Source organism: Paramisgurnus dabryanus, chromosome 5, assembly GCF_030506205.2.
Source record: "Paramisgurnus dabryanus chromosome 5, PD_genome_1.1, whole genome shotgun sequence".
NCBI lineage: Eukaryota > Metazoa > Chordata > Actinopteri > Cypriniformes > Cobitidae > Paramisgurnus > Paramisgurnus dabryanus.
In genome coordinates this window covers 11,875,583-11,902,554 of record NC_133341.1, presented here as the reverse complement: position 1 = coordinate 11,902,554, position 26,972 = coordinate 11,875,583, and the positions used below count along the sequence as shown (strand labels likewise).

Here is a 26,972-nt window from a genome sequence, read left to right as displayed (position 1 = left end):
TGTTGTTGTCTAAGACAAAATACAGTAGTGACAAAATGTGCTTTATTAAATGTGTAGAGCAGTTTATCTGTTTAGGGCTACTGTAGAAACATGGTGGCACAAAATGGCGGCTTCCATGTAAGGGGACCCTCAATGTGTGTAGATAAAACGTCTTATTCTAAGGTAATTAACAAATAACAGTTTATTATGTAAGGTCTTTATACACTACTGATAATATAGTTATGTGCATTATATTGCATTTCTGTCATTTGATCCTTCTAAAAGTTACACACTGCACCTTTAATGGCATGTGAACAATCACAGATTTTTTTTAAAGGAAATATGCAATATTAGTTAAAGGCGGAGTCCATGATGTTTGAAAGCCAATGTTGATATTTGAAATCACCTAAACAAACACGCCCCTACCCCAATAGAATTTGGACCTTCTGTTGATAGACCCGCCCCACACATACGCAACCCGGCATTTGATTTGATTTGATTGGCTATGAGTGTGTTTTGGTAGTCGGCCCGTCTCCTTTTCCAAACCGTTTTTCAAACATCGTGGACTCCGCCATTAATGCCAATGATTTACGCGAGTACTGCGCCTCACGAGCGAATTACAGTAGCATACAAGTTATTGTTTAACGTCAGGTGGTGTGGATGCTAATATAGTTACCGTTATAGTTACCATTAGTTATAATGTGAACGGCCCTTTATAGTTACAGTTGTGCTACCTCTGCTGCCGTGACACCACTGGTAAATGCAATACAAACAAGTGCTCAACACGGGAGCAATGGAGAATGATGATGGAATCGTTTTCTTAATTCTCGGCATGTGGATTTTTGGAAACTTGTACAACAAAGCACAAATGATGAGATCGACATAACTTAGTTTGATCGATGGGGCATGATGGTAAGCTAATCTTGCTTTTAGCAGTTACGCTAATAGTAACGTTAGCAGTGTTACATGTCACGTGGATGCTAATATAGTTACCATTATAGTTATAATGTGAACGGCCCTTTATCGTTACAGTTGCGCTACCTCTACTGCCGTGACATCACTGGTAAAAGTGCGATACAAACAAATGCTCAACACGGGAGCAATGGAGCATGATGATGGAATTGTTTTCTTAATTCTCAGCATGTGGATGTTTGGGAACTTGTTCAACAAAGCACAAATGATGACATCGACATCACTTAGTTTGATCGATGGCACATGATGGTAAGCTAATCTTGCTTTTAGCAGTTACGCTAAAAGTAACGTTAGCAGTGTTACATGTCACGTGGATGCTAATATAGTTACCTTTATAGTTTACGTTATAGTTATAATGTAAACGGCCGTTTATCATTACAGTTGCGCTACTGTACCACTACTGCAGTGACATCACTAGAAAAATGCAATACAAACAAGTGCTCAACATGGGAGCAATGGAGCATGGCCCTTAATCGTTGTGAACGGCCTTTTATCGTTACAGTTGCGCTACCTCTACTGCCGTGACATCACTGGTAAAAGTGCGATACAAACAAGCGCTCAACACGGGAGCAATGGAGTATGATGATGGATTCGTTTTCTTAATTCTCAGCATGTGGATGTTTGGGAACTTGTACAACAAAGCACAAATGATGACATTACCTAGTTTGATTGACGGCGCATGATGGTAAGCTAATCTTGCTTTTAGCAGTTACGCTAATAGTAACGTTAGCAGTATAACATGTCACGTGGATGCTAATATAGTTACCATTATAGTTATAATGTGAACGGCCCTTTATCGTTACAGTTGCGCTACCTCTACTGCTGTGACATCACTGGGAAAAGTGCGATACAAACAAATGCTCAACACGGGAGCAATGGAGCATGATGATGGAATTGTTTTCTCAATTCTCAACATGTGGATGTTTGGGAACTTGTACAACAAAGCACAAATGATGAAATTACCTAGTTTGATTGACGGCGCATGATGGTAAGCTAATCTTGCTTTTAGCAGTTACGCTAATAGTAACGTTAGCAGTATAACATGTCACGTGGATGCTAATATAGGTACCATTATAGTTATAATGTGAACGGCCCTTTATCGTTACAGTTGCGCTACCTCTACTGCCGTGACATCACTGGTAAAAGTGCGATACAAACAAACGCTCAACTAGGGAGCAATGGAGTATGATGATGGATTCGTTTTCTTAATTCTCTGCATGTGGATTTTTGGAAACTTGTACAACAAAGCACAAATTATGAGATCGACATCACTTAGTTTGATCGATGGGGCATGAGGGTAAGCTAATCTTGCATTTAGCAATTACACTAATAGTGACGCTAGCAGTGTTACATGTCACGTTTTAGTATCAGTACTGCTCGCTTAGAACCTCAACCAAGGTGGTTATAAAAAATATTGGGTGCTAGGTACTGTACAAAGTGGAAAAAAGCAAAAGTGAGTTGTACTGAACAATACCAGGCAGAACTTTTCAATGGAAAAGCGCCAATGGATACTCAGCTAAAAGAGCCCTGACCAAAGAAAACCATTTATATATTTCTTTGAAGTGCACTTTAAATTTGGGAGGTTGCTGGTTTCTTTTCCACTTAGGCGTGACTTTTAAAACTTGAGATTTTTCTTGTTCACTGTTTTTGTGTAGTTATTTGATGATTTACAAGTAGATAACAGAGGCAACTTACCTGTAGCAATCCTGTGAAAAATCACTGGTATTGGATCCCTGGTGACTAACACTTCATCATCGTTTTCAGAGTTAGACACATATGTGTTATCTGGAATGACAATGATAAAGTGTGAACCCAGTTTTTTATAACACCAACTTCAAGAACTCACAATGTAATCACGCATCTCCTGACAGCGGTAGAACAAAGCATTAAAATACAGCGTATACATACATTATTAATAGAAATACTTGAGAGCAAATTGAGATAAGTGCTAATTCTATGGTTTCTGGGCAATCCACTATGTGCATGTTAACACAGCTCATGGCATTCTGTATATGCCAAGCAAAAACCTCATTCTTATGCAAAGCCGACTGTCTGCCACTATGCTGTAAATCATGCTAGACTAAAGCTCCGACTAAAGCTTCTAAACTTACATTTCGGGGGATTCAACGCTTGTGTTGAATCAGATGTCAATCTCAAACTTACAGAAAAAGCAATATCACAGATTACCAAAATCCACTGAGAGATGTGAGACACTGTAGCTTGTGTTATGATGAACTGGACATTGTGGTGTTTGTGTTGAGGAGGATAACTACTTAAATGCTGTTTCAAGATTATTTTAGAAATAGTAATAAGTAAAGAAAATCGGAATTATGCTTCCCTAGAGGAACTGGCCAAAAGCTACCTACAGTAAAAATCCAGCCTAATCACCATAGCCATAAAACGCACTGAGCTTCAACATTGTATTGCATCATTTTACAATCCTTAAGAGAAAAATAACAAAGGCTCTTTTCTACTTGAAATATTGTGCCGTTGTAATTAAATGACACAGCTGAGACAATGTAAAGAGAATAAGAGTACAAGGCACACAGTCTGACACTGAAAATGATGCAGTTCAGTTCTATTACTATCGGCTTAGGATCTGTTATATCATCTGTTATATCATTCACCAATCATCTTTGCTATCAGATGTGTTATACCTTCCTGATCGAATCAAATTTTAAATAAATGACTCTGGCTTCTTATTGTAACTGATGGAGAAAGACTCTTCTTTTTGAGCAATGAAGTTAGTTAAATCTTCAGCAGATGTTTTAGGTATTCAAACTCTACATCCATCCATCCGACCAACATTCAACCATCCAACCATTCATCTATCTGACCATCATCCATCCACCTATCCTCTATTTATATTGTTTGTGCAATACCTGGATAATCATCGGAGACGTGAACAGAGTAGGAGACCCTGAAAGGGAAACACAAACATTAACATTAGATTACAGTGGACAAACCTTCTAGGAGTAAAATAACAATGTAAGTCACACAAGTCTGCAAAACCAGTTTGATCAGTATGTGCAGATATTGTGAGTGTGACTGAATTTTAATTTACTTGAATTTTACTTGATTTAGATATAACCCTTTCAAATGCAGACTGACCACCCAAAATAAGACATCATAAGTGTTTTGTCTTAGTTTAGACTAAGACTAAACACTGCTCAGTCAAGACATGTACATTCATTTTACTGTCAGCTTGTTTTTACAGATTTTATACCACAGGATGTGGAATGTGTTATTCTGATAAATGCACACTGGACCTGTCAAATGTCTTAAAATAACCACCAGAGCAATGTCTGTGGTAACCGTGGTATAAGAGGAAAAATTGACGTCTGTCCTTTGAGTTATTTGACAATAATGCACACCATCAGGTGCAACGGCACTCGTGCTGCGTTATCACCTTGGTTGAGCTTTTTTTTTTTCAAATAATTCAACATCACATTGTCAAAGTATTTTATAAACCTGATCATGGTTTCTGTTAAAAGTGATTTAAGACTTTATTTAAGGTGTGAGATTACTGACAATTGTCGAGAGTACACAATTATGTACAATTGCGCGGGCACAAAACTATGCACTTGCCTGTGTACAAAACTGTATGTGTGCTTTCATATATGTGTTGTTCATTATCTCACATGGCTTTTAAGAAAACTATAATTAAAAAATTTTATTCAACCCACCAAAGTGTCTATTGGTAGTGGCTGTCTTACCCACCACAGCTATATATATATATATATATATATATATATATATATATATATCATCCTAAACTGTTCAAACAATGGTTAAAGGATTACTCTACTTTCTTAAAAAATCCCAATAATTCACTCACCCCCATGTCTTCTAATATGTTTATATCTTTCTTTGTTCAGTCGATATTAAATTATTTATTTAAAAAGAAACATTTCAGGATTTTTCTCAATTTAAAGGAATAGTCTACCCTTTTGCCATATTACCTCAACTTAGACGAATTTATAAATATCTATCTTTTTTCAATGCATGCACTGTACAGCGTGTCGTGAATGTGTAAGCATTTAGCCTAGACCAATTCATTCCTATGGTACCAAACAGGGAAGCCACCAAACACTTCCATGTTTTCCCTATTTAAAGACTGTTACAGGAGGAGTTAGTTATACTAGTAAGTATGGTGCCACAAAATAAAACTTTTTTTGGTACCATAGGAATGAATGGGGATAGGCTAAATGCTAACACATTCATAATGCGCTGTACAGTGCAGACATTGAAAAAAGATAGGTATGTATTAATCCGTCTAGGTTGAGGTAATAACATAGTTTAATATGGCAAAAGAGTAGACTATTCCTTTAATAGACTTTATTGGACCCCGACATTTTACAGTTTAAATGCAGTTTAAATTGCGTTTCAACGCAGCTTCAAAGGGCTTTAAACAATCCCAAATGAGGCATAAGGGTCTTATCTAGTAAAATGATTGTCATTTTTGGCAAGAAAATTAAAAAAGATGTACTTTTAAACCTCATCATTTGATCATGTGGGTTTATTTATATATTTATTGTGGATATGGCGGCATTTGGGTGTCTGGTTAGCGTTACAAGCGCATGTGGTAGTAAAAACTGGGTCTGGAGATGCGTGTTTGACGTCGTGTCGAGCTACGCAGACCGACGTATGACATCAGTAGCATTACCATGCCTGATTCAAAAACAACAGATAATTCCACGCGACCGCGCATCAGCAACCCGCCGGTCCGCGTAATGCGCGGCAGCCCCCAAGCCCGCGAAGCCGGTCACACCTCACATCACTGAGGCACTATGGTTTAAAAGGATGCCGTGATTTTCGGAAATCCAGTCAGTCAGTTGCAAAATGTACAGCGCCGTCAAAAGTTCAATGGGTTATCATCTCATATTTAAACATCAAATGTCAAGAGATAGACTTTACATCTTGACTGAGGTAAGAGGACGACACGACACAGCTAAATGCTAAAATGATAGCAAAACACTTAAAGCTGCTTAATGTTATTGAGCCTGTGCTTTGACTGGACGTGTTTAAAAGTGCGCTGTTTATGATGCACATCCACAAAGGGAGTTAAACTTTCTTTTTTTTTAGATAACTTAGTTGAAAACTTAGTTGAAGTCTTGCATTTATGCAGATAGATGGACGTTGTACATTTATGTTGTATAAAGGCATAATATTATGCAGAGTGCGTCATATAGAAAGCGCTTCGGTTTGTGTTTGTTAACCCTTTAGTTTCATTCCATCACGCAGCTTTTCCTGTTAGAGGTTTCTGTTAAAAACATTTAATTCATTAAAGATCTAGTATGTGTTCATTGCTCTGTCATAGTTTCTTCGAAATTAAGTTTTATTTGAGTGTTTTTAATAAAAATATTTTCATTTTCACCATGACGTGCCCCTTTGATTGCCCCGCCCCCAATTAATCGAGTACTCGTTCTTCAGACCTATGGATTAATCGAAATGAAAAAATGACATAAATGCACATCCCTATTTAAGGGGAATCGAACCCAAATGTTGTACTTCCATGAGGTTACCATGGCACCACAGTGTCACGTGATATAAGTCTCTCTCTACACTCTCCAAGAAAATTCACGTTAAAAAAAAATTGTTCGGGCGCCAGCGGGACTTATATATGCAAGCACTTATATATGCAAGCAATATAACATTACTGACTAGTCCAAAAGCATGACGGCCAAGTCAGCATCGGTCAGAAACTCATCCTCCTTTAGTTCACGCCAGCGAGCGAACGCTGGCCCAATATAATTGATCCTCGTCCTTCCTTTTATTCTGTCACAATCCCGTTTTCTCTTTCTGGTCTCCTTCGACAAAACCTTGGGTTTCTTTTTCTTAGTTGCTGCTTTGGCCATGACGAAAACATCAGGAAAATAAATAGTTGCGCTCTCACGTCCGAATTTGAGGAGGTGGAGGAAGTGACGTATGCCGTAAAGCAGATTTTTGTAGTTCTTTTTGTGCTTGTTACTACCCAAAACCGGGTACGGTTATAAAAGTAAGAGAAAAAGCAATACAGACCCCGTAAGGCTGTGGTAGACATGTCAATTAACCTATTTTAAGTCGATGTACCATCACAAGGGTCTTGAAAATATATTATGAAGGCTGAAAAACTACAAATTGTCACTTTAATTGGTTAGGTGCAGAAATACAAATTTATGAAGACCGAAAACCAAACACCGAAAAACAGCAAACCTAAGAAAAAATAAAACGTCTAATTAAATTAAAATTGTTTACAAAGCCTGACGGATATGAGTAGATGGTATATATAACTGAACTAAATGTGTCAAAAGGGATTTTCTGTATATGCTTTACAGAAGAGACTTTCAGGACTCTGAAGGGTGGTGGCAACATGTCCTGAACACACCTAGTCTACACACTTAAGTAAGAGGTGATTACAGAAAGTGTGGTCTCCATTTCACGTAATCGAGTTAATAAGGTTTTAAAAAAAGTGTTGACAACAGGACATCGTGAGGAAACTTTAACTTTGTGGAGATTAAGTGGCTTGCTGAAAAACCTTAGTGATTAGCCAAAAATCATATAAATTACCACAATACCATAGGCATATCTGGCATATGAGCATTCAAGTGACCTTTGTGTTTTTTGCTCCATTGTGCAAAGTAAGGATATATTTTATATTTAGTAATTAATGGAGTCAATGACCTTATATGGCTCTAAATTAAAGATTTTCTTATCCTTCTGATCCAGGGCCAGTGTGCCAGATTTTTTTAGTTTTTTGGCCGACTGTCACTTGTCGTACTGGACCTGTGCTACGTTGTAACCACTTCGTTATAACCAGTACATGATGATGCGTTCCTCAAAAACTTAAATATTTTCATTTTCTTGGACGAATTAATTCTGACATAGTTGTAAAATGTGTTGAAATGTGTCATCGCTGTATTGTCGCATGTATGTGTATGTAAGAGCTGTTGGCTGTCATGTCCCAAGCCAGCACTCTCACCATTATTCTCTTATCTATAATTCACTTTCCTATTAAAATATTTGTAAAAACACCCAAATCAGTACTGATTTGGACCAGATGCCTGTAAAAATGCATTTATACATATTTATAAAATGTCTGGTAGGTCCTGGGATGTTGGCTAGTCAAATAAAAATTGAACTATTGGGTAGATCAGGTCAGCAAAAAATCTGTTGAATTCTGCATTATAACCAGCGTACAGTATATATTGACTGACAACTACTGATATAGAAAGAGACAGTCTAGAAGTAATTATGTGAAGACTACACACAGAGAAATTGATATGGTGGAAGTGAAACCCCTCCAGAGGTTTCAAATATGGTGTCATTCAGAGATGGTACTGTTCACAAAGACACCTGACTATGTCTAAAAATTACATCTGTTGTGTCACGCATGATACAGTTCTTACGGTTAAGTGAACACATTTTTCTCAAGGGTTCCAAACATCTGCTATGATGACTGTACAAAAATATGTTAGTTAGAACATGTACAAAACGTTTTGCCCCAAAATAACTAAGTTGTAGTGTTGAATTCCCTTTTCTGCTCAACATTCATTTGTACTGTCGTCCCAAACTTGTGTTACTGTACATTTAAAAACGTTTTGTCAGCTACAATATATGCTTTATGTTAATGACTTTTAATTAACCTGACTACATTAGATTACACCAAGAAAATGTACATTGTAAGGGTCAGATCAAGTCGAAATAGCCCCTTAAGGAAACAATACAAGATTTTCATATTTTACAGGGTACATGTACACTCTAAAAACAGATGTGTTAATAAATAGAAAACACATTTTCTCTTACTTTTAAAACTTGTGTTGTCACTTTTATTTTAACACAAAATCAACACAAAACACATAATGTGTTAAAATGACACATAATGTGTTTAAATAGCATAACAAAAAGGTAAATCTTTCTTATACACTAATGCTTTCTTAAGAGTGTAGGTCACAGAAAAAAGTTTGATCTTAAAGGGGTGTGCACACCAAAGCTTTTAAACTTGGCTGAAAGCGCCAGGTGGACGCCCACTGTCAGCTTTTTTTAACTGAGCGCTTTGACTGCTGTTATACTTCTGCTTTGTTTATCAGTCGTTCAATGCGCCGGTTGTTGTGATATTTGTGCCGCCCCTCCTCTACTGTGATAGGATTGCCATGTGAGAACCACTGATCTATATAAAAGACTGGATTGAGCATGACATCACAATTGTGAAGTCACTGCGCCTCCATGTTTGTATGCCCAAACATTCTATTAAATCAATGGACGTTATCAGATTTTAACAATAAAACAACATCACTTTACAAGTCTTCGTTTTTATATCTGAAGTTACCCTGTACATTATTACAAAGCAAACATAAGCATTTTTCATAGTTATTTACTGAAAGTTGTGCATTTTGGTTTTTAATCAGTTATTATACATTCATCTTTATTACAGTATTAGATCAGCAAACAGACCGCAGGATATTCAGAATTAATGACAAACGTGCTCATTCTGAAATCTAAATAAATAATCATGCTTTGTACAGTATGTGCATGCAATAATTTGCTGGTTTTGTAATTATGTTATCTAAACTTCCCAGTTACCTAAACTTGTTTAGAGAAATAACGCTGACCGTGTAGCTGAATGTCGAAAAAACTTTATTTATACCTGTGTCATTAACAGAATGTAGCAGACACACTCCCCTTTTTTATAAATCCATTATCCTGCCCGATTAAAACATGAACATTGCAAATAACACCAGAATTAACAATTAATTTACGTACACATATCCTAAAAATTAATCTTTTGTGACTGATACACTGTAAAGCGGGTACATTTAGATTTTAAATGGAAGTCAATGAAGCTGGTTGGGTATACCAAGATGGCCGCTCGAACTCTGTGCTGGCTTCACCTCACGCTATTACATCAAGCGTTCTATGCGCAATCCAGTCATTTATATTGGTCAGTGGTGAGAACTGACATTGACACTCTGAGCTTTTCTATCAAAGTTGAATATTTTTCAACCCTCGCCGCTCAGCGCTGAGCGAAGGAAAGCTGCCGAGCACCGGCATTCAATGCAACAAAAAATTTCAACCACGCTTCCATGGGAAACAATTGAAAACATACACCGGCCACCGGCATAAAAGCTTTAGTGCACACCCGCTAAGTCTTAGTTTACCCAAAAATGTATTTCTTTCCTGGCCACTATTTATTTTCATCTTATAAATATCTTCTGCTTTGTTCAGACTTTGAACAATATGAGTGTTTACTAATACCTGCACTGCACACTAAAAATGTGCTTCAAAATAAACTCTTTTTATTCAAGTGCAAAATCTATTGAAATATGACTGAATCAATCTGAATACATTAGGTTACACCAACAAAAATGACTTTTGAAGATTAGATTAGGCAGAAAGAGATCCTTAAAGGAACACGCCCAGATTTTGGGAATTTAGCTTATTCACCGTATCCCCCAGAGTTAGATAAGTCCATACATACCTTTCTCAACTCCGTGCGTGCTGTAACTCTGTCTGACGCAGGCACGCAGCCCCCGCTAGCTTAGCACAAAGACTGGAAGTGAACGGCCTCAGCTAGCAAACTGCTCCCAATAAGTGACACAATAACGCGAACATTTTCCTATTTATGTGTTGTGATTTGTATAGTCACACCGTGTACAAATAACAAGGTAATATGAGACACAGCTATCTTTTAACAGTATACATACTGGGAACTATATTCTCAGAAGGCGAAGCACTGCTACTGGGCGGAGTGACTGCTACTTGCTCACAGCACCCGAGAAGCCCCCTGGTGAGGAGCAGAGAGTTCGTCAGAGTTTTGCAAATCACTCCGCCCATGTAGCAGTGCTTCGCCCTCTGAGAATATAGTTCCCATGTATTTATATGTTTAAAAGATAGCTGTGTCTCATATCACCTTGTTATTTGTACACGGTGTGACTATACAAATCACAACACATAAATAGGAAAATGTTCACGTTATTTTGTCACTTATTGGTAGCAGTATACTAGCTGGAGACATTCACTTCCAGTCTTTGTGCTAAGCTAAGCTAGCGGGCGCTGCGTCAGACAGAGTTAAAGCACGCACGGAGATGAGAAAGGAATGTATGGACTTATCTTACTCTGGGGGATACAGTGAATAAGCTAAATTCCCAAAATCTGGGCGTTCCTTTAAGCTAGAAACCTTTTTTATAATGTTTATTCTATTTCATTCTATTTAATCCTTGTATGGACCCTTTCATCAGATGCACATGCGTTGTTGTGGAACTTAAAACCCCCCTAACATAAAAAATGCCCTTTTAAATGTGTTTCTAGTAGAAAACGAGTCGCCAGTTTGTGTGCAGAAACATCCTGTTATGATACAAATCCATCTGTCCTTCTTTGTGTAACCTTTAAACCAAAACAGTCACACAAAACAGGCTATTGGGGATCCCCTATCAATGTGATGTCACATTAATTACACCCCATCAATACCCGCTCACAGACTCTACATAATGAGTGCGTAGTTCAATCTTCTGCCAGAGACACATGTTTTGATGTAGTCCAATGTGTAAGCACTCTACCCCATACTTTTGCATACTGGGAGGGGAACAGAAGCTTTCTTTGGATTTAAAGAGACACACACAAACAGTGCGTTTTTTCATTGCAGCCACAAATGTCCATGTTCAACATTGTATAATGAAAGATCTGTGGTGTATTTTGAGCTGAAAATTTACTGACACATTCTGGGGATACCAGAGACTTTGATATTGTTGAGAACAATTTAATTTCTGGTCTCTGTTTGTTTTATGATCTGTCTAGTGGCTAAACTAAACAAATACCTTGGCGAATATAACAAATGTTTTGGTTTGTTATGGAGATCATGGTTTGGCAGCCGATCTGTAGTACACATTTTACATAGTAACATTAGCTCAGTGTAGATTTTGATACGATTTAGCTATAATTTGAACTAAGATAATCTACTTGTTGTTTATTTTGCTTGTTATCAGAAATAAACTACTCTAAGGACTTTGTTGTTATTGATTCTTTGCAGAGTTTTCTGGAAGTTACGTTTTTTCTACGAAAGCCGTTTGTTTATGTTGTTATGCTGAAACCGTCCATATGTTTATTAAGCATATATTTGATTTAAACACACCGCATCAGGACCATGTTTTCTAAAATATGTCTATATAGCTTTGCATGACTCTACTATGATGGCTTAGTTTGTAATTGTGAGCTCTGTACTTTGACAGATGTTGTGGTGTTTGTGTAACCTTTAACTGTTGCAACCATTAGAAGGTCCAAAGCAGCGTGAACACACCAAAGTAGTTCTGCTTTCATTGCTTTACATTCTTTAACATGCAACACCTCCAGCTAAGCTAATCTGAAGCAATTGGTGATATTTTCTTGACTATAGTACGTGCTGAATTGATGTAGTAGTTTGTACGGTTTTGTGTAGTACTTATATACTAAATAACTCATTTATTCCCAGTGATCTTCCAAAATCCACATCTAATAGAACAACATTTGTTTTAATTAGAGCCTACAACTCATGGTAATTCTGTTAATTCAGTTAGACAAAAGATGATAAAATTCCAACATCATTTTTGCTGATCTTAGGCATGATAGATTATTTATAATATCTCTATGTGAATATTTATCTTTAAAAAAATTAATTAAATATCGATTATATCTGTAAAAAATTTGCTGTAATTATGCAGCTGGTTGCCAGTAACTTACTGTAGAAGATAAAGACTGAAAATGATTCATGTTCATTTAACTTTAAACAAACTGTTGCAAGTAAATAACATAAATGTAAAATCTACAGTAAGTTACTGGCAGCTAGTTGCCAGTAATACCCATTAATACTGTAATTTCTACAGAATATTTTTACAGTGATCAGGATTAGCTCCCTTTTGACAACAAACAAAAGCTGCACAAAAATGACAAAAAGAAAGAAGTATGGCCTTCGTCTACATTAAAACAAGGAAACGTGGATCTCTAAAGGCGCACTCAAGTAAGTAATTAGTAAAGATACTGATGCTGTGGGTTGTAACTCTACAAACAGGAAATGTGCTACTTCCTCTTAAGGCAAGGTGCAATGATTTTTCATAGAGAGTCTGCCAGCTCATTTCCTGCTTATAATGCATAGCACCTCCTCTAAGAACAAGAGTGACATTTGCAGACCACTTTTTTAATGAAGGGTGACAAGGAACTCCCTTTAATGCAGAACACCTAAATGCATCAAACTTTAAACAACCAATAGACACACACAGTTGGGAGCTACATTACTAAATAAGCACAAAAATGATGCATTGTGTAACTTTTAGAATGATCTCTTGACAGAAATGCAATATAATATAAATAAATATATTATTAGTGGTGTATTACATAATGAACTGTATTGTTTTTATTACCCTAGAATTATCCATTTTAATCTATATACACCGCATGTCTCCTTAAAGCGTAACTAAACCCTAAACCAACTTTTTTTAGTGAATGATCTGTAAGAATGATGCTTTATTAGTGCTGTTCATTGATTTTAGTAAGTTTTTTGACATTTGGATATAAAGTGTTTCAATACTACAATATATGGTATAAAAACGTCTGAGTGCTGCCCTCTTCAGTTTGAACGGTGGCTACTGCAGTTGAATTTTCCTATTGGATGTTGGGTCCAAAAAATAACTCGTGACGTAAGCAGGTTCAAGCTCACCACGCCCTTGTTACGATCTCACCACACATCCCCTCTATCTCCGTTGGGATCTGCCCACTTTTCTTGCGTTTTTCAAATATTGCAGTGGGTGGAGTCAGCCTCTGACCAGGGGTTTAGTTACGCCTTAAGGGGTCGTTATAGTTGTGCGAAGGTCCTACGGCGTAGTAGCGATGGCGTAGGTTCCGAATCGGTTTTCATTTATACTTTTGCGCCGTCGTCCGCGTTGATGTGCAAACACACGCGCTGGTAGGCAGTATCCACGCGTGTAACCACAGTAGCAGCGCGACCGTCAAAGAAGAAGAAGCTAGCAGGTTAACCCACAAACAAAGAAGAAACAGCAACTTCTTGTGTATAATTTGAGATGACCAGCAGTGATGGAAGTAAATAAACAGCGACTTTTGTTGCAGTTTGAGTTAAATCACTACTCAGCTTGGCCCATCTTTGTTTTCACGGAAATACCTATGACGCAGTTTTTTTAACCTGACGGGGGGGGTTCTGGTAAACCAATCACAGCGCTTGCGGTCTGCGTAGAACTGGCGCGCTGTTAAAATGTTTGTTAGGTGTACGTCAAGCTACACAGAGCTACGCAGAGGCTACGAATAACCTACGGTGTAGCTACGCCGTAGAGTTTACGCATGACTATAAATCGTGTTTTACATGGAAGTCGCTGTCTGTAGCCCTAAATAGACACACTGTTCTACAGAGCGTGTTTCGTCACTACTTTGTTTCAGACAATGACATGTTTGTCCTGTGGAAGCTACCATATGTGTTTTGAAATTAAGGGGTGAGCTGTTGATTGCAATTCGCAATCTCATCACTAATGCCACTAACATTTACAGCAGTGACTTCTTTTTTCAAGGGCGCTTGATGCAAAGTTCGTCACACAATGTATGTATGTGTGTGGTTCCTTTTTTTAAAATATGTGTTCTGCGCATCGAGAGATCACGTGTTTTGTCAAAATAAGTGTTTATGATAAAGACGACCCTCGCGTTTGCCTGGAACTCACATAATCTCATGCGAAATCAGAGTTTACTGTTAAGTGAGTGTCTTGCGTGTATTTTGTGAACGTGAGCATCTCTTTTATCATAAACAGTTTTGCCCCATTTTGAGATTGTCCTATCGTCAGCCTGTGAGATCGCCTGTGAGAATACACGATAGTATCGTGGGGTAGGGCAGTAGTTTACTCTTTTTTTTTTTTTACATTTTTTACTCCTTATGACAAGTACTTAATTGGTGGACAAGAAAGAAGCAAGGGTAACACCGTCTTGACCGCATCCTTCTTAAAACTGATGCCATTAATGCGAGTGCTCCATTAAAGCCCAGACCCTCTAAAAATTCCTGAATGCCAGGGAGCGGGAACACAACACTCACTGATTTTAACCCTCTGCGTGCTAACAACCTCTCTGGTGCAAGGAAATATCAGAGCTAGGGCTGGTCAATTATGGAAAAAAACATAATCCTGATTATTTAAGCATCATTAAGTGCAGGTGCGTGCAAGAAGGATTCCTCTCTCTACAAGCTCTCCGCGTAATGCGGCTTTCACATAAGATGCGGTGTGCGCTGCGCTCGCCGCTGGGTTCCGCGCAGCCAAACGATTTGTGCTCTGATGGCCAGACCAAAGTAGTGGGGTTTTCAATAAATTACTACAGTGTTTATATTTACGTTAAATAGTCGATGAGGAATACAGAGACTGATGTTGCTCGTCTCCATTTCACGTAACTTTAAGCATACCTACAACAAGCTGCTTGACTTAAAACACACCTGACATGCCAACTTGAATTGCTACGTGTTTCCATGACACGGCTTTCCTTCCGATGTCTCTGTACTAGGAACATAAACTTGTATTATAAAGCTCTGAGAATCCCGAGTATAAGCTTTCGTTCATTTTGCTTGTTTGGATGCCCCGTTTCTATTGGCCGCGCGGTTAATCGTCACAGAGCGCAGCGCAAAAGTTTAACTATTTTGAACTTTGACCACGGCGTGGGCGCAAGCTGCGGCGTAACAAAAAACCACCCTCGCGCGGCGCAAGTCATTGAAATGAATGGGTTTCATAGCGCAGCGCACACCGCATCCTATGTGAAAGCCGCATAAAGTGAAGCCCACAAACCCTCATGCGAGGAAAAGCATGCAATGTGCATGTTCATGTGAAACTGATGATAATAATAATAACCATCGCCAACTATCGTCATGACTATCGCCATGGAAGCCTGCTATTGGCGATATGTCTGAAGATCGTCGATATACGATACTATCGTCTATCGGCACAACCTTGGTGCAGCAGGCACTTATTTTGACAAGACGCATGATGCACATGGTTTACATGATGCAACAAACACATATTTATAAAACGCAACAACACATATGACATGACGAACACTTATTTTGAATTAGCGCCCCTCGGATGAGCAGTCACGAGCCGCCGCTTATTTACAGTACACACACCATCTTTAACTCTTTCACCACCAGCGTTTTTGCGTAGGTATTAAAACCACCAAATATTGACATCTGAGATCTTTAGGTAAAAACTTTACTTTTCATACTATTCAATAAGGTTTCCATTTGGATAGAATTACCCTTCTAACAAAAAAATCCCTGTACATAACAACCATAATTAAAACTTGAAGACCTTAATTAAAGACAATTATTGCAAAGACAGGATGCAGCACTCTTGAGTTCATAAACGTTCCCAAGACTTTCTTATCGGTACTGGTCCACTGAGCCTGAAGTGCTTTCCTGGACAACTCATTTTAATTAGCATATTTATCATAACATTTGCATGACTATAGGAATGGAAGCACTACAATGGGACTCCTTTTCACCGAAGGCTGGTAACACTAAATGTTTCACTCATCCAAATGGCCTCAAGCTCAAATTTCAGTTTGGTATCTTGTCTTCATGATAAGTAAGGTTACAAAATGCAAAATGAGTTGGTCGAAAACGAAAAATCCTATTAATTTCTCATCTTAATCTGGTGGAAGGTATGTTTTCATATATGACGTATTTGTGGTAAATGGGTCAATGTAATGGAAAGATGGCCTGTTCAAGAACCAGGTTAATGGCTATCCTCTCATGTTTCCTTTCACAAGAAAATACTGTGTGTAAGACCGAGTAAGACAAAACTTGCAACTAGAGGCCAAGCTTTCACACATTAACAGTTTCTTACTTACAAATAGCTTAGAGTGACCTTCTTCATAAAGACAAACATTCAACTTGTCTTGTAGTACACTGTCACTGTTTAAAGACAAGTACAGTAAATGCCATTCTATAACATAAAATGAGATCTTTATAGTTGTCCAAGACACTGAAAATACATATAAAAACAAACTGTTTTGTTGACTGTTAAGTTTTACTTGATGCCAAGGACCAAACATAAAATCATTACAGCTTCAGACAAATAGCAACTCCTCAAGATTGTGAGCTTTCTACAGCGATATGTAAATACATTAACATTGTATAGTGCTGTGATGGATACCAGTTGATCCGTGATCTGTACCACGTTTCGGCTTGCATGCGATTTGCGGATTAATACGCAAATTTAAATAGGGAAAGTTTGCACGTGTTTCAAAGGTTTGCAAATGTTAACATTCAAGTGATTTTAAAGAATTTAACCACAAAAAGGCACTAAAATGAGCTGCTTTCTTAACACACAGACGCACGTGCAGTTGTGTCCGGTGATCATCCCTATGCCCTTCAAAGATCACAACTCTGGATGTGTAAACTTTATAGAGAGAGTTGCTCGACTGTTTATGCTGCGCCGTTTGAAATTTACAAAAGAAAGACGCGTTTCAAAAAGCAGGGCAGGGCACAATGGCACATACAAACAAAATGATCTCCACAGTATTCTTTTTCTAATAAAAACATTTGTTTATGTCTTAAGTGTATGTATAGATTAACAATCAGAAACCTGTGCTTATTTGGTCTTAAAGAGACAGTAACCTCAATTAACCTACTTAAGTCTGTGTCATTATTGTAAACAAATAACCCAAGAGAAAGAAAAAAATCACTTCTGTAGCCCTAAAATAATAATATTTAATTCATACAATAAAGACAGTGTTATTATTCATTTGATTCAATTTCTTTACCTACCTAATGTTAATTTAAGACCTTAAGTAATGTGTAACTTTGTTCTTTTTTATAAATGTTTTTAATTTCTTTACTTCTTATTAGATTTTTCCCACCCATTTTTTGCTGATCCAAAAAATAATCCAATCCGTGCCTCAAAAACTGCAATGTGATCCGAACCGCAAGTTATGTGATATGTTACTCCCCTTTTTGAATACAGTGGCATCTTTATGATCAATTAAGCTGTGTTTATGGTCTATAGCATTCATCAACTACTGTACATGTGTTGCAATTCAGATTCATAGTGTTTTTCTTTATTTTGGGGGGTGTTTGCATTGTCACTTGGTTGGTGCCTCTAGCTTTAAAGGGATAGTTCACGTAAAAATAATAATTTACTCACCCTTATGTTGTTCTAAATCTGTATGAGTTTCTTTATTCTGTTGAACACAAAGAAGATATTTTAATAAACGATGGTTTGCACACAGTTGACGGTACCCATTGACTTCCATAGCAGAAAAAAAATACTATGGAAGTCAATGGGTACCTTTAACTGTGTGCTTACCATCATTAATCAAAATATATTATGTGTTCAACAGAATAAAAAAAATTCATACAGGTTTAGAGCAACATGAAGATGAGTAAACAATGACAGAATTTTTTGTAAACTATCCCTTATAGTTCTATGTTTATTCATGTTATACAAAGAACATAGTGTATGTCAAACTATCAGTAACCATTTGGGGTCTGTTTATCGCTTTAACAGTGTTTAAAAACATGTCAAAATCTAATAAGACTATATTAATGACTTAGTACAGGGTAATTGATTATATGCAAACACAATCTATGATTAATTGCACTGAAGCTAATAGACTGCTACTTTTTCTAAAGATTATAACATATTTAATAATGCACAGATGTTATAAAAAAATAAAAACCACTATATGGATGTTGTTATCCTGAGTGCTTTTTGATGAGGTATTATTTGTCAAATATGCTTACAGATTATTACTAACGCAAAACTACAAAATATTCAGCAGGTATGTGAGTCATTCATGCACAGTCGATGTCGACATGCAGGCAGAAGTTGTTAAGTCGTTAAGTAACTTAACAGTCAGTCACAATGTCTATTAAAGCAAAATAAAACATGTCTTCGTTAAGTTTACCTTTTAGGTCCTTTTGAATAGGTGAACGTGAAGGTGGAGTCGGAGAATCGAAAGTCTGAAAAAGACAATCATGACATTAACTTAGGTTTTTTTTTTAAACGATAAAAGTCCCTTTCAACAAGTGTAGTCTCCATGGCAACATCAACAGGGGATGTCCACTGACAAAGAATACACAATAATGAAACTGATAGCAGTATTTACACAAAGTGTGTGTGAACAGTACCGGTCATTGCTTAACCATACAAATGCGAATTAAAAATGCCCATACCAACACATGAAAAGCATTATAATGTCTTCATAATAACGAGTATTCAAGTCTAAAAGAAATGTATATGTGTGTAATAATGGCAGTTCACGTCCGTGTAGGCCCTCGAATGCAGTTGATTATTGCATAATTTATAAGTACATCCAGGAAACGTTCAATAGCAGACACTTGACCACAAGAGCTACATACATGTTGTTAAGTATACTGTTTTTTTTATATATGAATTAGGAGACAAAACCATCGATACCGAGGCTGACAGCATATAAATTGTGCTCGGGTCTCCCCTTTCCGCTATTTTATGAGTGAATTAATAGGATATGTTTAAGACAGGAGACAATGGAAACTTACCAGAAAACAGGCAGTCTTTCTCTGCCTTACACCTTTGAATTACGATGTCGACGTCTTTTTGAATCCTCTCTTGCCTTGAACACATCCCCATGAAATAACACACACTAGAATGGCTTTCTAACTAATATTGAGCAAAAAAATGAATCCTCTCTCCTCCTGCAGGCACGATGTACTGTATGAGGAACGGTCACAATAATACGCTTTAACAATTCCCGTTGTGTCACGCCAACCGACACCGTTTCATCTCGTCTAACAATAGCCTCGACACAGCGAAAAGCCCGTGCTCGCGACAGCTTTCATAAAGATATCACTTTTACACCGGAAGCATCTCTCAATCGTCCTCATAACTCTGCTGAACCCAACAATGGCGATGTCGAAAGCCACAGATCGCGAGTCTTAAAGTGAAACCAGCGCAGGTACGAGCATCAGAGCGTTACGGGAAACACACGGGGAAAATGAGTGTGGGAATCCTCCGATTGCATCTGCGATACGAACCCGGTGGGAACGGGAATCACAACAAGGCGGATGATGTCATGGACGTGTTTTTCTCCCCACGCGTTCACTTTGCTGCTGCTGCTGCTGCTGCTGCTGCTGAGCATTCTGGATCAGGGGCGGCTGCTGGATTTGTTTAGCATCGTGAGCTTTTTCAACAGTTAAGTATATGAGGAGAAACGTGGAATTTTCAATGCATCTTGACAAACATCTAAACCTAAGACACTGAAAATTGGTCATTATAGTGCGTTCATTACTGCATCTAATTCCCATTTTTATCAGTTAATATTAATTATGATCAATTATCAATTATGCAAAATCCACTTAAGGTGTTTGGACATAAATGTGTGTTGACAGTGTGTAAACACATCCATCCTACAATGAAGAAAATCCGCCAACTCCTTCCTTGTTAATGTGATGTCACACTGACAAAGCCCCACCCACATCCACTGATTTTCACCCAAAAGCTTTTCTAAATCCGTTTGTTAGCACTAATGCGGCTAAAGATACTATTGTCCCAGACTGTATTCACATGAATCAGATATATTTTAACCAAAAGCAGTAGCTCATTAAATTCTGCATAATTCCATTTCAAAATATCTTTGGGCGTAGGTCTTTTGAATAGTAAAGTATTTCGAAGTGGTTGGTTTAAGCATAAAAGTTAAAAGCTGGATATAAGATAGGTTGTTTAAGACTAGAGATAGACTGTTATTAGCATATTGTGGGGGTTTTATTGTAATGTTTTGTATTTTGTAGAGGTTTTTAGTTGAAGTAGTTGTATTTATTATATTATATTATGTAATGCTAATGCTCCTGCCCCCCTTTGCACTGGAAGTACAGTTGTGCGTTACTTCAATGACCACAATGGAAATAAGTTATTTTGTAACTTTATTGTGTTATCCTTGACAAATGTGTTTATTTTCAGTTTTTGTCCCATAAGATTAATCGATCAATAAAGGTACACGCGTAAAAAAACAGCACTTTTTTGCTCCCACCCAAATAGGGGCTTTTTGGACATGCTATAACAAATGATCTGTGGGGTCTTTTGAGCTGAAAACAGAGCTGAAACCGGAGGGGAAAGACACACTGATGCAGTAAGAAAATCAAACATGCATACACATGTTATTTTACATTCCCTTCGTCTCTAGAGCAATAACGCCAACCAGCATATGTGTGGACTGGTCCCTGCATTCAATGCATTCAACACAATAATCTCAATGTACCTCAATCTATCATACTGTAGCTACAAGTGTTTTAAATATAGTTTATATACTTTCCTTTGCACTGAAACATTTAATTTACTATTAAATACGTAAGATCATCCTACATAATGTAAAACATTCTGTAAATATATTGTATAACCTTTAATATAGTAAGGCCTTGGAGATTTGAAATAAGTGTGAAATCAATAATGCTCCTAATCTTATAATTAGATGCTATAAAGGTGCGGTAGCACTGTGGGATTCTTGAAAATACCTTGGAGTACCATTATTCATGAGTACGAACATTCAATACTGTGTAATTACATTTACGAATTTGGCAGATGCCTTTTACCAAAGCGACTTACGGGGCATACTTATTTTTTGTTTTACCAATATGTGCGTACCTTGAGATTTGAACCCATGACCTTTGCTAGTGCAGTGATCTCCAGGGACGTATTACTCCAACCATGAACAATCAGGAATAATAGCAATAATAATGGCAAGGCAAAATACACTGTGTTTGTTTTATATAGCATCAAGGAATTGCATTAATGCAGCTGAGGTTCATTCCACACCAGAGAGGAAAAACTGTAAAGGGCTCAGTTAAGGCCCCAGTAGCCCGTCCAGCCTGAAGATGGATGGCTGTGTTGGTGCCACTTTGATTAACAGTTCCATCCGGACTTTGGCTGGTGGCTCAACAGTCCGTAGTTGCTCCAAGGAGACCCGACCAGCCCACTTGTGCTGAATCTGGCATGGCCTCCTCTCATAACTGCAGTGGCAGGAAAATCCATCTTTCTGCATCGAGCCTCAAATGTATTTCCACCCTGTACATACTGAGGATTTAGCACATGTTCTGATGAATACACACGCAAACACACTCATCATTTTCTCTTTCATGTAAATGGCATCTCATTTCAATGCAGTGTTGATGGAGTCATTTCTACTGGTGTGCAGAGGACAACTTTGTTAATGATTCTTCACCGCCGCCGTCAGCTCATCATTCAGCACTCCTTTCGTTGATTATACCATTATGGGGGTGATAAAGGAACCGGGGTGATGAAAATAAAGGGGAGTTCTACTTGTAGTGCACTCCGGGAAGCACTACATTAAAATACATACATATATATGAGATAAGTGTACTTATTACTGCCAGCTGGCCAATGATGAGAAGAGGTTTTAAGGAGAGACAGAGATAGAAAATGGAAGACAGAAGCTGGGAGATTGGGGAGGAGATGTTCCTGTGCTTGTGGGGAGTCCCGCATCGTTTGTGTTGACTCCTTGGTGAACTCGGCTCATTAATCCCAATTTCACAGTGAGCCAAACAGTTGGTGACTGTGAGAGCACGTATGCTCTCTGATGCTCTTTATTATCACATCTGCATGCTAGATAAAGTGTGCTTAAGAGCCTGGAAACAAGAGATCCAATTTACCAATAATCTTCTTTGTACCGTCAAAAGCTTTGGAGCCTGATATCTCTACCTGTATGTTGGTGTGCAGAAAAACAAGTTTGGAAGTGCGTGCCAAACCTCTTGCCTGGTAAATATTATTTACAGATCATTTCAATATGAAATTGGCTCTTTAATGATTCCGTCATTGTTTTATTATTTAGTGTTTTTGCTTTGAATTACTGTAATTTATGGGAATTATGATGAGTTTGTTTTTAAATGACTGGGAACATTTTGATGGCTTTTACTATACAACTGGCATTATGATCATGAGACCCCCCTTGTAGGCAAACATACTCACTTGATTTATAGATAATTATACATTTTTATATCGTTTATGGATAACATCTTGCAATAGTGATTGTCAGAAATGAGCGGTGGTGTCATGGACCAAATATTTTTAGTCTTGGCTTGGTGAATTGGTGAGACACGCCCTTAGTTATGCAGAACTTCAAGGCTTAATATAATTTAAACGGATGAGTTACAAAAAAATTCACCCCCTCACAGTGTCATGAAAGGCAAACTTAGCTATATAGACGAAAAACAGCCGATGAGCTTATTTTCAAAAAAAAGTGGAATGTCCCTTCAAACTGCTTTCTATTGTAAAATAAGCTCATTTTCCAGCTCCCCTAGAGTAAATCATTTGATTCTTACTGTTTTGAAATCCATTCAGCTGATCTCTGGGTCTCACTTTTAGCAGAACTTAGCACAATTCATTGAATCTGATTAGACCATTAGCATCGCGCAACTCTTAAACTGGCGTAATAATCAAGGACTTTGATGCTGTAACATGCAGTGATATTACACACTGCCCGAAAACAGGCCCCTTGGTTACTTTCAATAGCAGGGGACTATTTTCGGGCAGTGCGTAATATCACTACGCCTTCTGCAGCCATGTTACAGCAGCAAAGTCATTGATTATTACGCCAAAATGAGAGTATAGTTCCTAGCCATATCTGCTTAGAAAATCACACTTACACGATGTAACTACAGAAGAGTCAAGTTTGTAAAAATATTGAAACTCTTTGGTTATTTTTAAAGGGTAACTAAACCCCTGGTCAGAGCGTGACTTCACCCACTGGCAATATTTGAAAAATGCAAGAAAAGTGGGCAGATCCCAACGGAGATAGAGGGGACGAACTGAGTGTGTGGTGAGATCGTAACAAGGGCGTGGTGAGCTTGAATCTGCTTACGTCACGAGTAATTTTTGGACCCAACATCCAATAGGAAAATTCAACTGCAGTAGCCACCGTTCAACCTGAAGAGGGCAGCACTCAGACGTTTTTACACCATATATTGTAGTATTGAAACACTTTATACCCAAATGTCACAAAAACGTACTAAAATCAATGAACAGCACTAATAAAACATTATTCCTACAGATCATTAACTAAAAAAAGTTGGTTTAGGGTTTAGTTACTCTTTAAGTGCGATGCTATGGTCTAATCAGATTCAATGGATTATGCTAAGCTATGCTAAAAGTGTTAGCGCCAGACCCGGAGATCAGCTGAATGGATTCCAAAACCGTAAAAATCAAATGTTTTACTCTAGGGGAGATGGAAAATGAGCATATTTTCAAACAAAGTGGAGTGTCCCTTTAAGTCACTTCCGTATTTGGCTTCATCAGAGAGATCAGAAGGTTGCCCCTCCGCTTGAACCCAGGGAACGCACATTGGTAAAAAAAATTATGACTTGTAATGCACTGTACAGTAAGTCGCTTTGGATAAAAGTGTCTGCCAAATGCATAAATATAAGAGAAATGTACTTTGCAATAAAAAAAAACAATAAATTGCTGTTAGGTAATAATCTTTAGTCTCAAAGTGAAGATACATTTATAAACGTATACTTTGTCGAGATGATACAACTGGCATTATGATAATAAGACCCCCCTTGTAGGCAAACATACTTAATTGGTATATAGATCATTACAAATTTGATTTAAATCAATTAAATCATATCTTGAACACTTTAGCCAACCAGCACCTTTATAACATGTTTTTTAATTAATCTAATAAAAATTTGTAGATCAGAATAACCACTAGTACTTACCATACAATCTGATCAGTGATCAACATGCATTCACTTTGTGTTAACTGTTCAAAAAAAATGAAAGTAACACCTTTTGTGTAACACGGAAAAAGGAAATCTTTAAAGTTGGGTAATACCATGTGAATAGGTCATGTCCACTGTAAAAAAAAAACACTTTTTAACCTTGAAAAAGACTTGTGTTTGTTTTTCTATTCTTCATTCAGTATTCCACACATTACTTCACTAATTTAGTTCAGTAATATGTGTGGCATTTTTCTCTTTATTGAATAGAAACGAAGATTCCTTATTTGTAATACTTTAAGGGCTGTCAAGTGCATTTGTTACCCACTGTTCCTATACTCATAGTGGAATATTGTTATTGTGTATTGCTACCTGCAGCACTAAGAAACAAGACTACAACTCTGTACCTAGGGTGCCATCGATACATCTTCATGAACTAATAATCATTTATATTATGCCCATCAACAGCACACTGTCACACTTTCTGCAGTGACGCTGTTATCTTCTGCCACACTGCTGGTGAATGCAATATGACTATTGTAACCTGTCTGTTAATGCAGGTCTAGGGCTTTGTCCAGCAAAACAACACAAATTTGGTTGTTAGTCCGAGAAGTCTTGATTCACGTTTAAAGTTCATTATCATCTTAGACCTTTTAGTGAGTTCTTTTAATGTTTGGTTTCTGTAAAACTTGAGTTTCTGTTGTTTATTGCGTTTTTGTTCATTCTCAAGTTCTAATGCAACAATCAGATCTTACTTAGAGGTCAGTTTGCTTGTTTTATGTCCACCTGCAATATTTCCTCTGTCTCATACCCTTTGGTAGCTTGTCCAAATTAGACCAACAACAAATTTGAGTGGCATGGATTGTTAAAGCCTAATCTCTTAGCCCCAAAAAAGAAATTTAAGAACAGCACGCAATGTCTCAAAAAACATTTATAGCTCTTGAATTTAATCTATCCAAGAGGTCAGAGTCTGAATATAAAATAGAGAAATTCTGAGATTTAGGGAAAATTACATTTTCAGAATAACAGAAAAGTCTTTCTTTGAATCAGGAACAAAGGAGATTTATTGGGGGAACAGGACTTTCAAGAGGGAGGCATACAAAGTCAATTTCTCATGATTACTTCAAAGCGTGAGATAAAATGCCAAGCTCTTCAATAGCGTCTCACTGGAGTATTTTGTGACTAAGCAAGAATTTGTTTCAGTAAATTAACTTGTTAGTTTACATATATGTATTTATATGTAATATGTATTTATTTATAAGATACCTGTTGCATTTAATATATAAACGTCATTGTAGTCCATAGAGTAGTGCCAAAAAAAGCAATATCACATGGCAAAATTCAATGACCAACCCTTTAAACAGTTCTTATAAACATATTTCACAGCATGAATGCAACCATGTGAATCCAGATTTATGTTACTATTTTTGTTATCAGTATTAGTCATTGTTCAAACTATAGTCATATACATTTACTAATACTTTACAAAAAGGTTGTATTTGTTAATGCATTTATTAATCTTTGTTTGTATGTTAATTTGGCATTTACTAATACATTACTAAATCGGGCCTTGTAACTGGTAACATTAACATCCTAAGACCTGAGATTTGGTTTGGTTTAGATTTCTTCCAGCTTTTTGGGGTTAGGAAGAACCAATCAATATAATAACCAATAAATATAATAACCAAATATTTTTCTTTGAACATGAAGCAATGTAATTTTCAACGTTTGTGTACAAAAGGTTCCAGTTACACAGAATTAAGTATTATGGTGCACACAACAAAAAATGTGATGTCCACAAGCCTACTCAATTCTACTGTGTCTTATGACACGGATCATTGATCTGCAGTATCCTTTCACTTTTGCGCCTGCCTACACAGCTTACATTTTATCTGATGTGCATAGATGTCACACCCAACACTATCAATCCGAGGTTATACCCCAATTCAATGCAGTCTACAGCAAAATTAATTCAACAATTGGAAACAAAACACAAACAAAATACAGCAGGTTGTACGTCTTGTTGACTGCTATTTAAAAATGACTGTGACTGAATAATCACATGACAGAAAAGAGAACAGGAAAAAAGCAAGAACTGAAACTTACAACATTTTAAGTGCAAGTTTATTTTTTAAATTGACAGTTGAGCTTAAAGTTTTTGATTAACAAGAATTTAAAGAAAATGTGCAGGTTAATAACACATATTAGGTGGTTTCCCGGACAGGGATTAGTTTTAGCCAGGACTAGGCCTTTGTTTAATGAGGAAATAAAACTAGTTTTAACAAACATGCCTTACTAAAAACATTACTGAGGAAACATTTTGAGGAAAAAC

At 37.3% G+C, this 26,972-nt stretch overlaps 1 protein-coding gene across 1 annotated transcript in view; it reads right to left on the bottom strand.

Moving 5' to 3' along the window:
• The window catches only part of parp8 (poly (ADP-ribose) polymerase family, member 8), a 52,525-nt gene extending 32,459 nt beyond the window's left edge, over positions 1 to 20,066 (bottom strand). Inside the window, exons 1-4 of the mRNA XM_065267118.2 lie at positions 19,454 to 20,066; positions 18,841 to 18,895; positions 3,834 to 3,871; positions 2,647 to 2,736 (exon numbers count right to left, since the gene is read on the bottom strand). Of these exons, the coding sequence (XP_065123190.2) occupies positions 2,647 to 2,736; positions 3,834 to 3,871; positions 18,841 to 18,895; positions 19,454 to 19,544 (274 nt within the window). The 5' untranslated portion in view covers positions 19,545 to 20,066. The remainder of the gene's footprint in view (positions 1 to 2,646; positions 2,737 to 3,833; positions 3,872 to 18,840; positions 18,896 to 19,453) is intronic.
• Between the last annotated feature and the right edge of the window lie 6,906 nt (positions 20,067 to 26,972).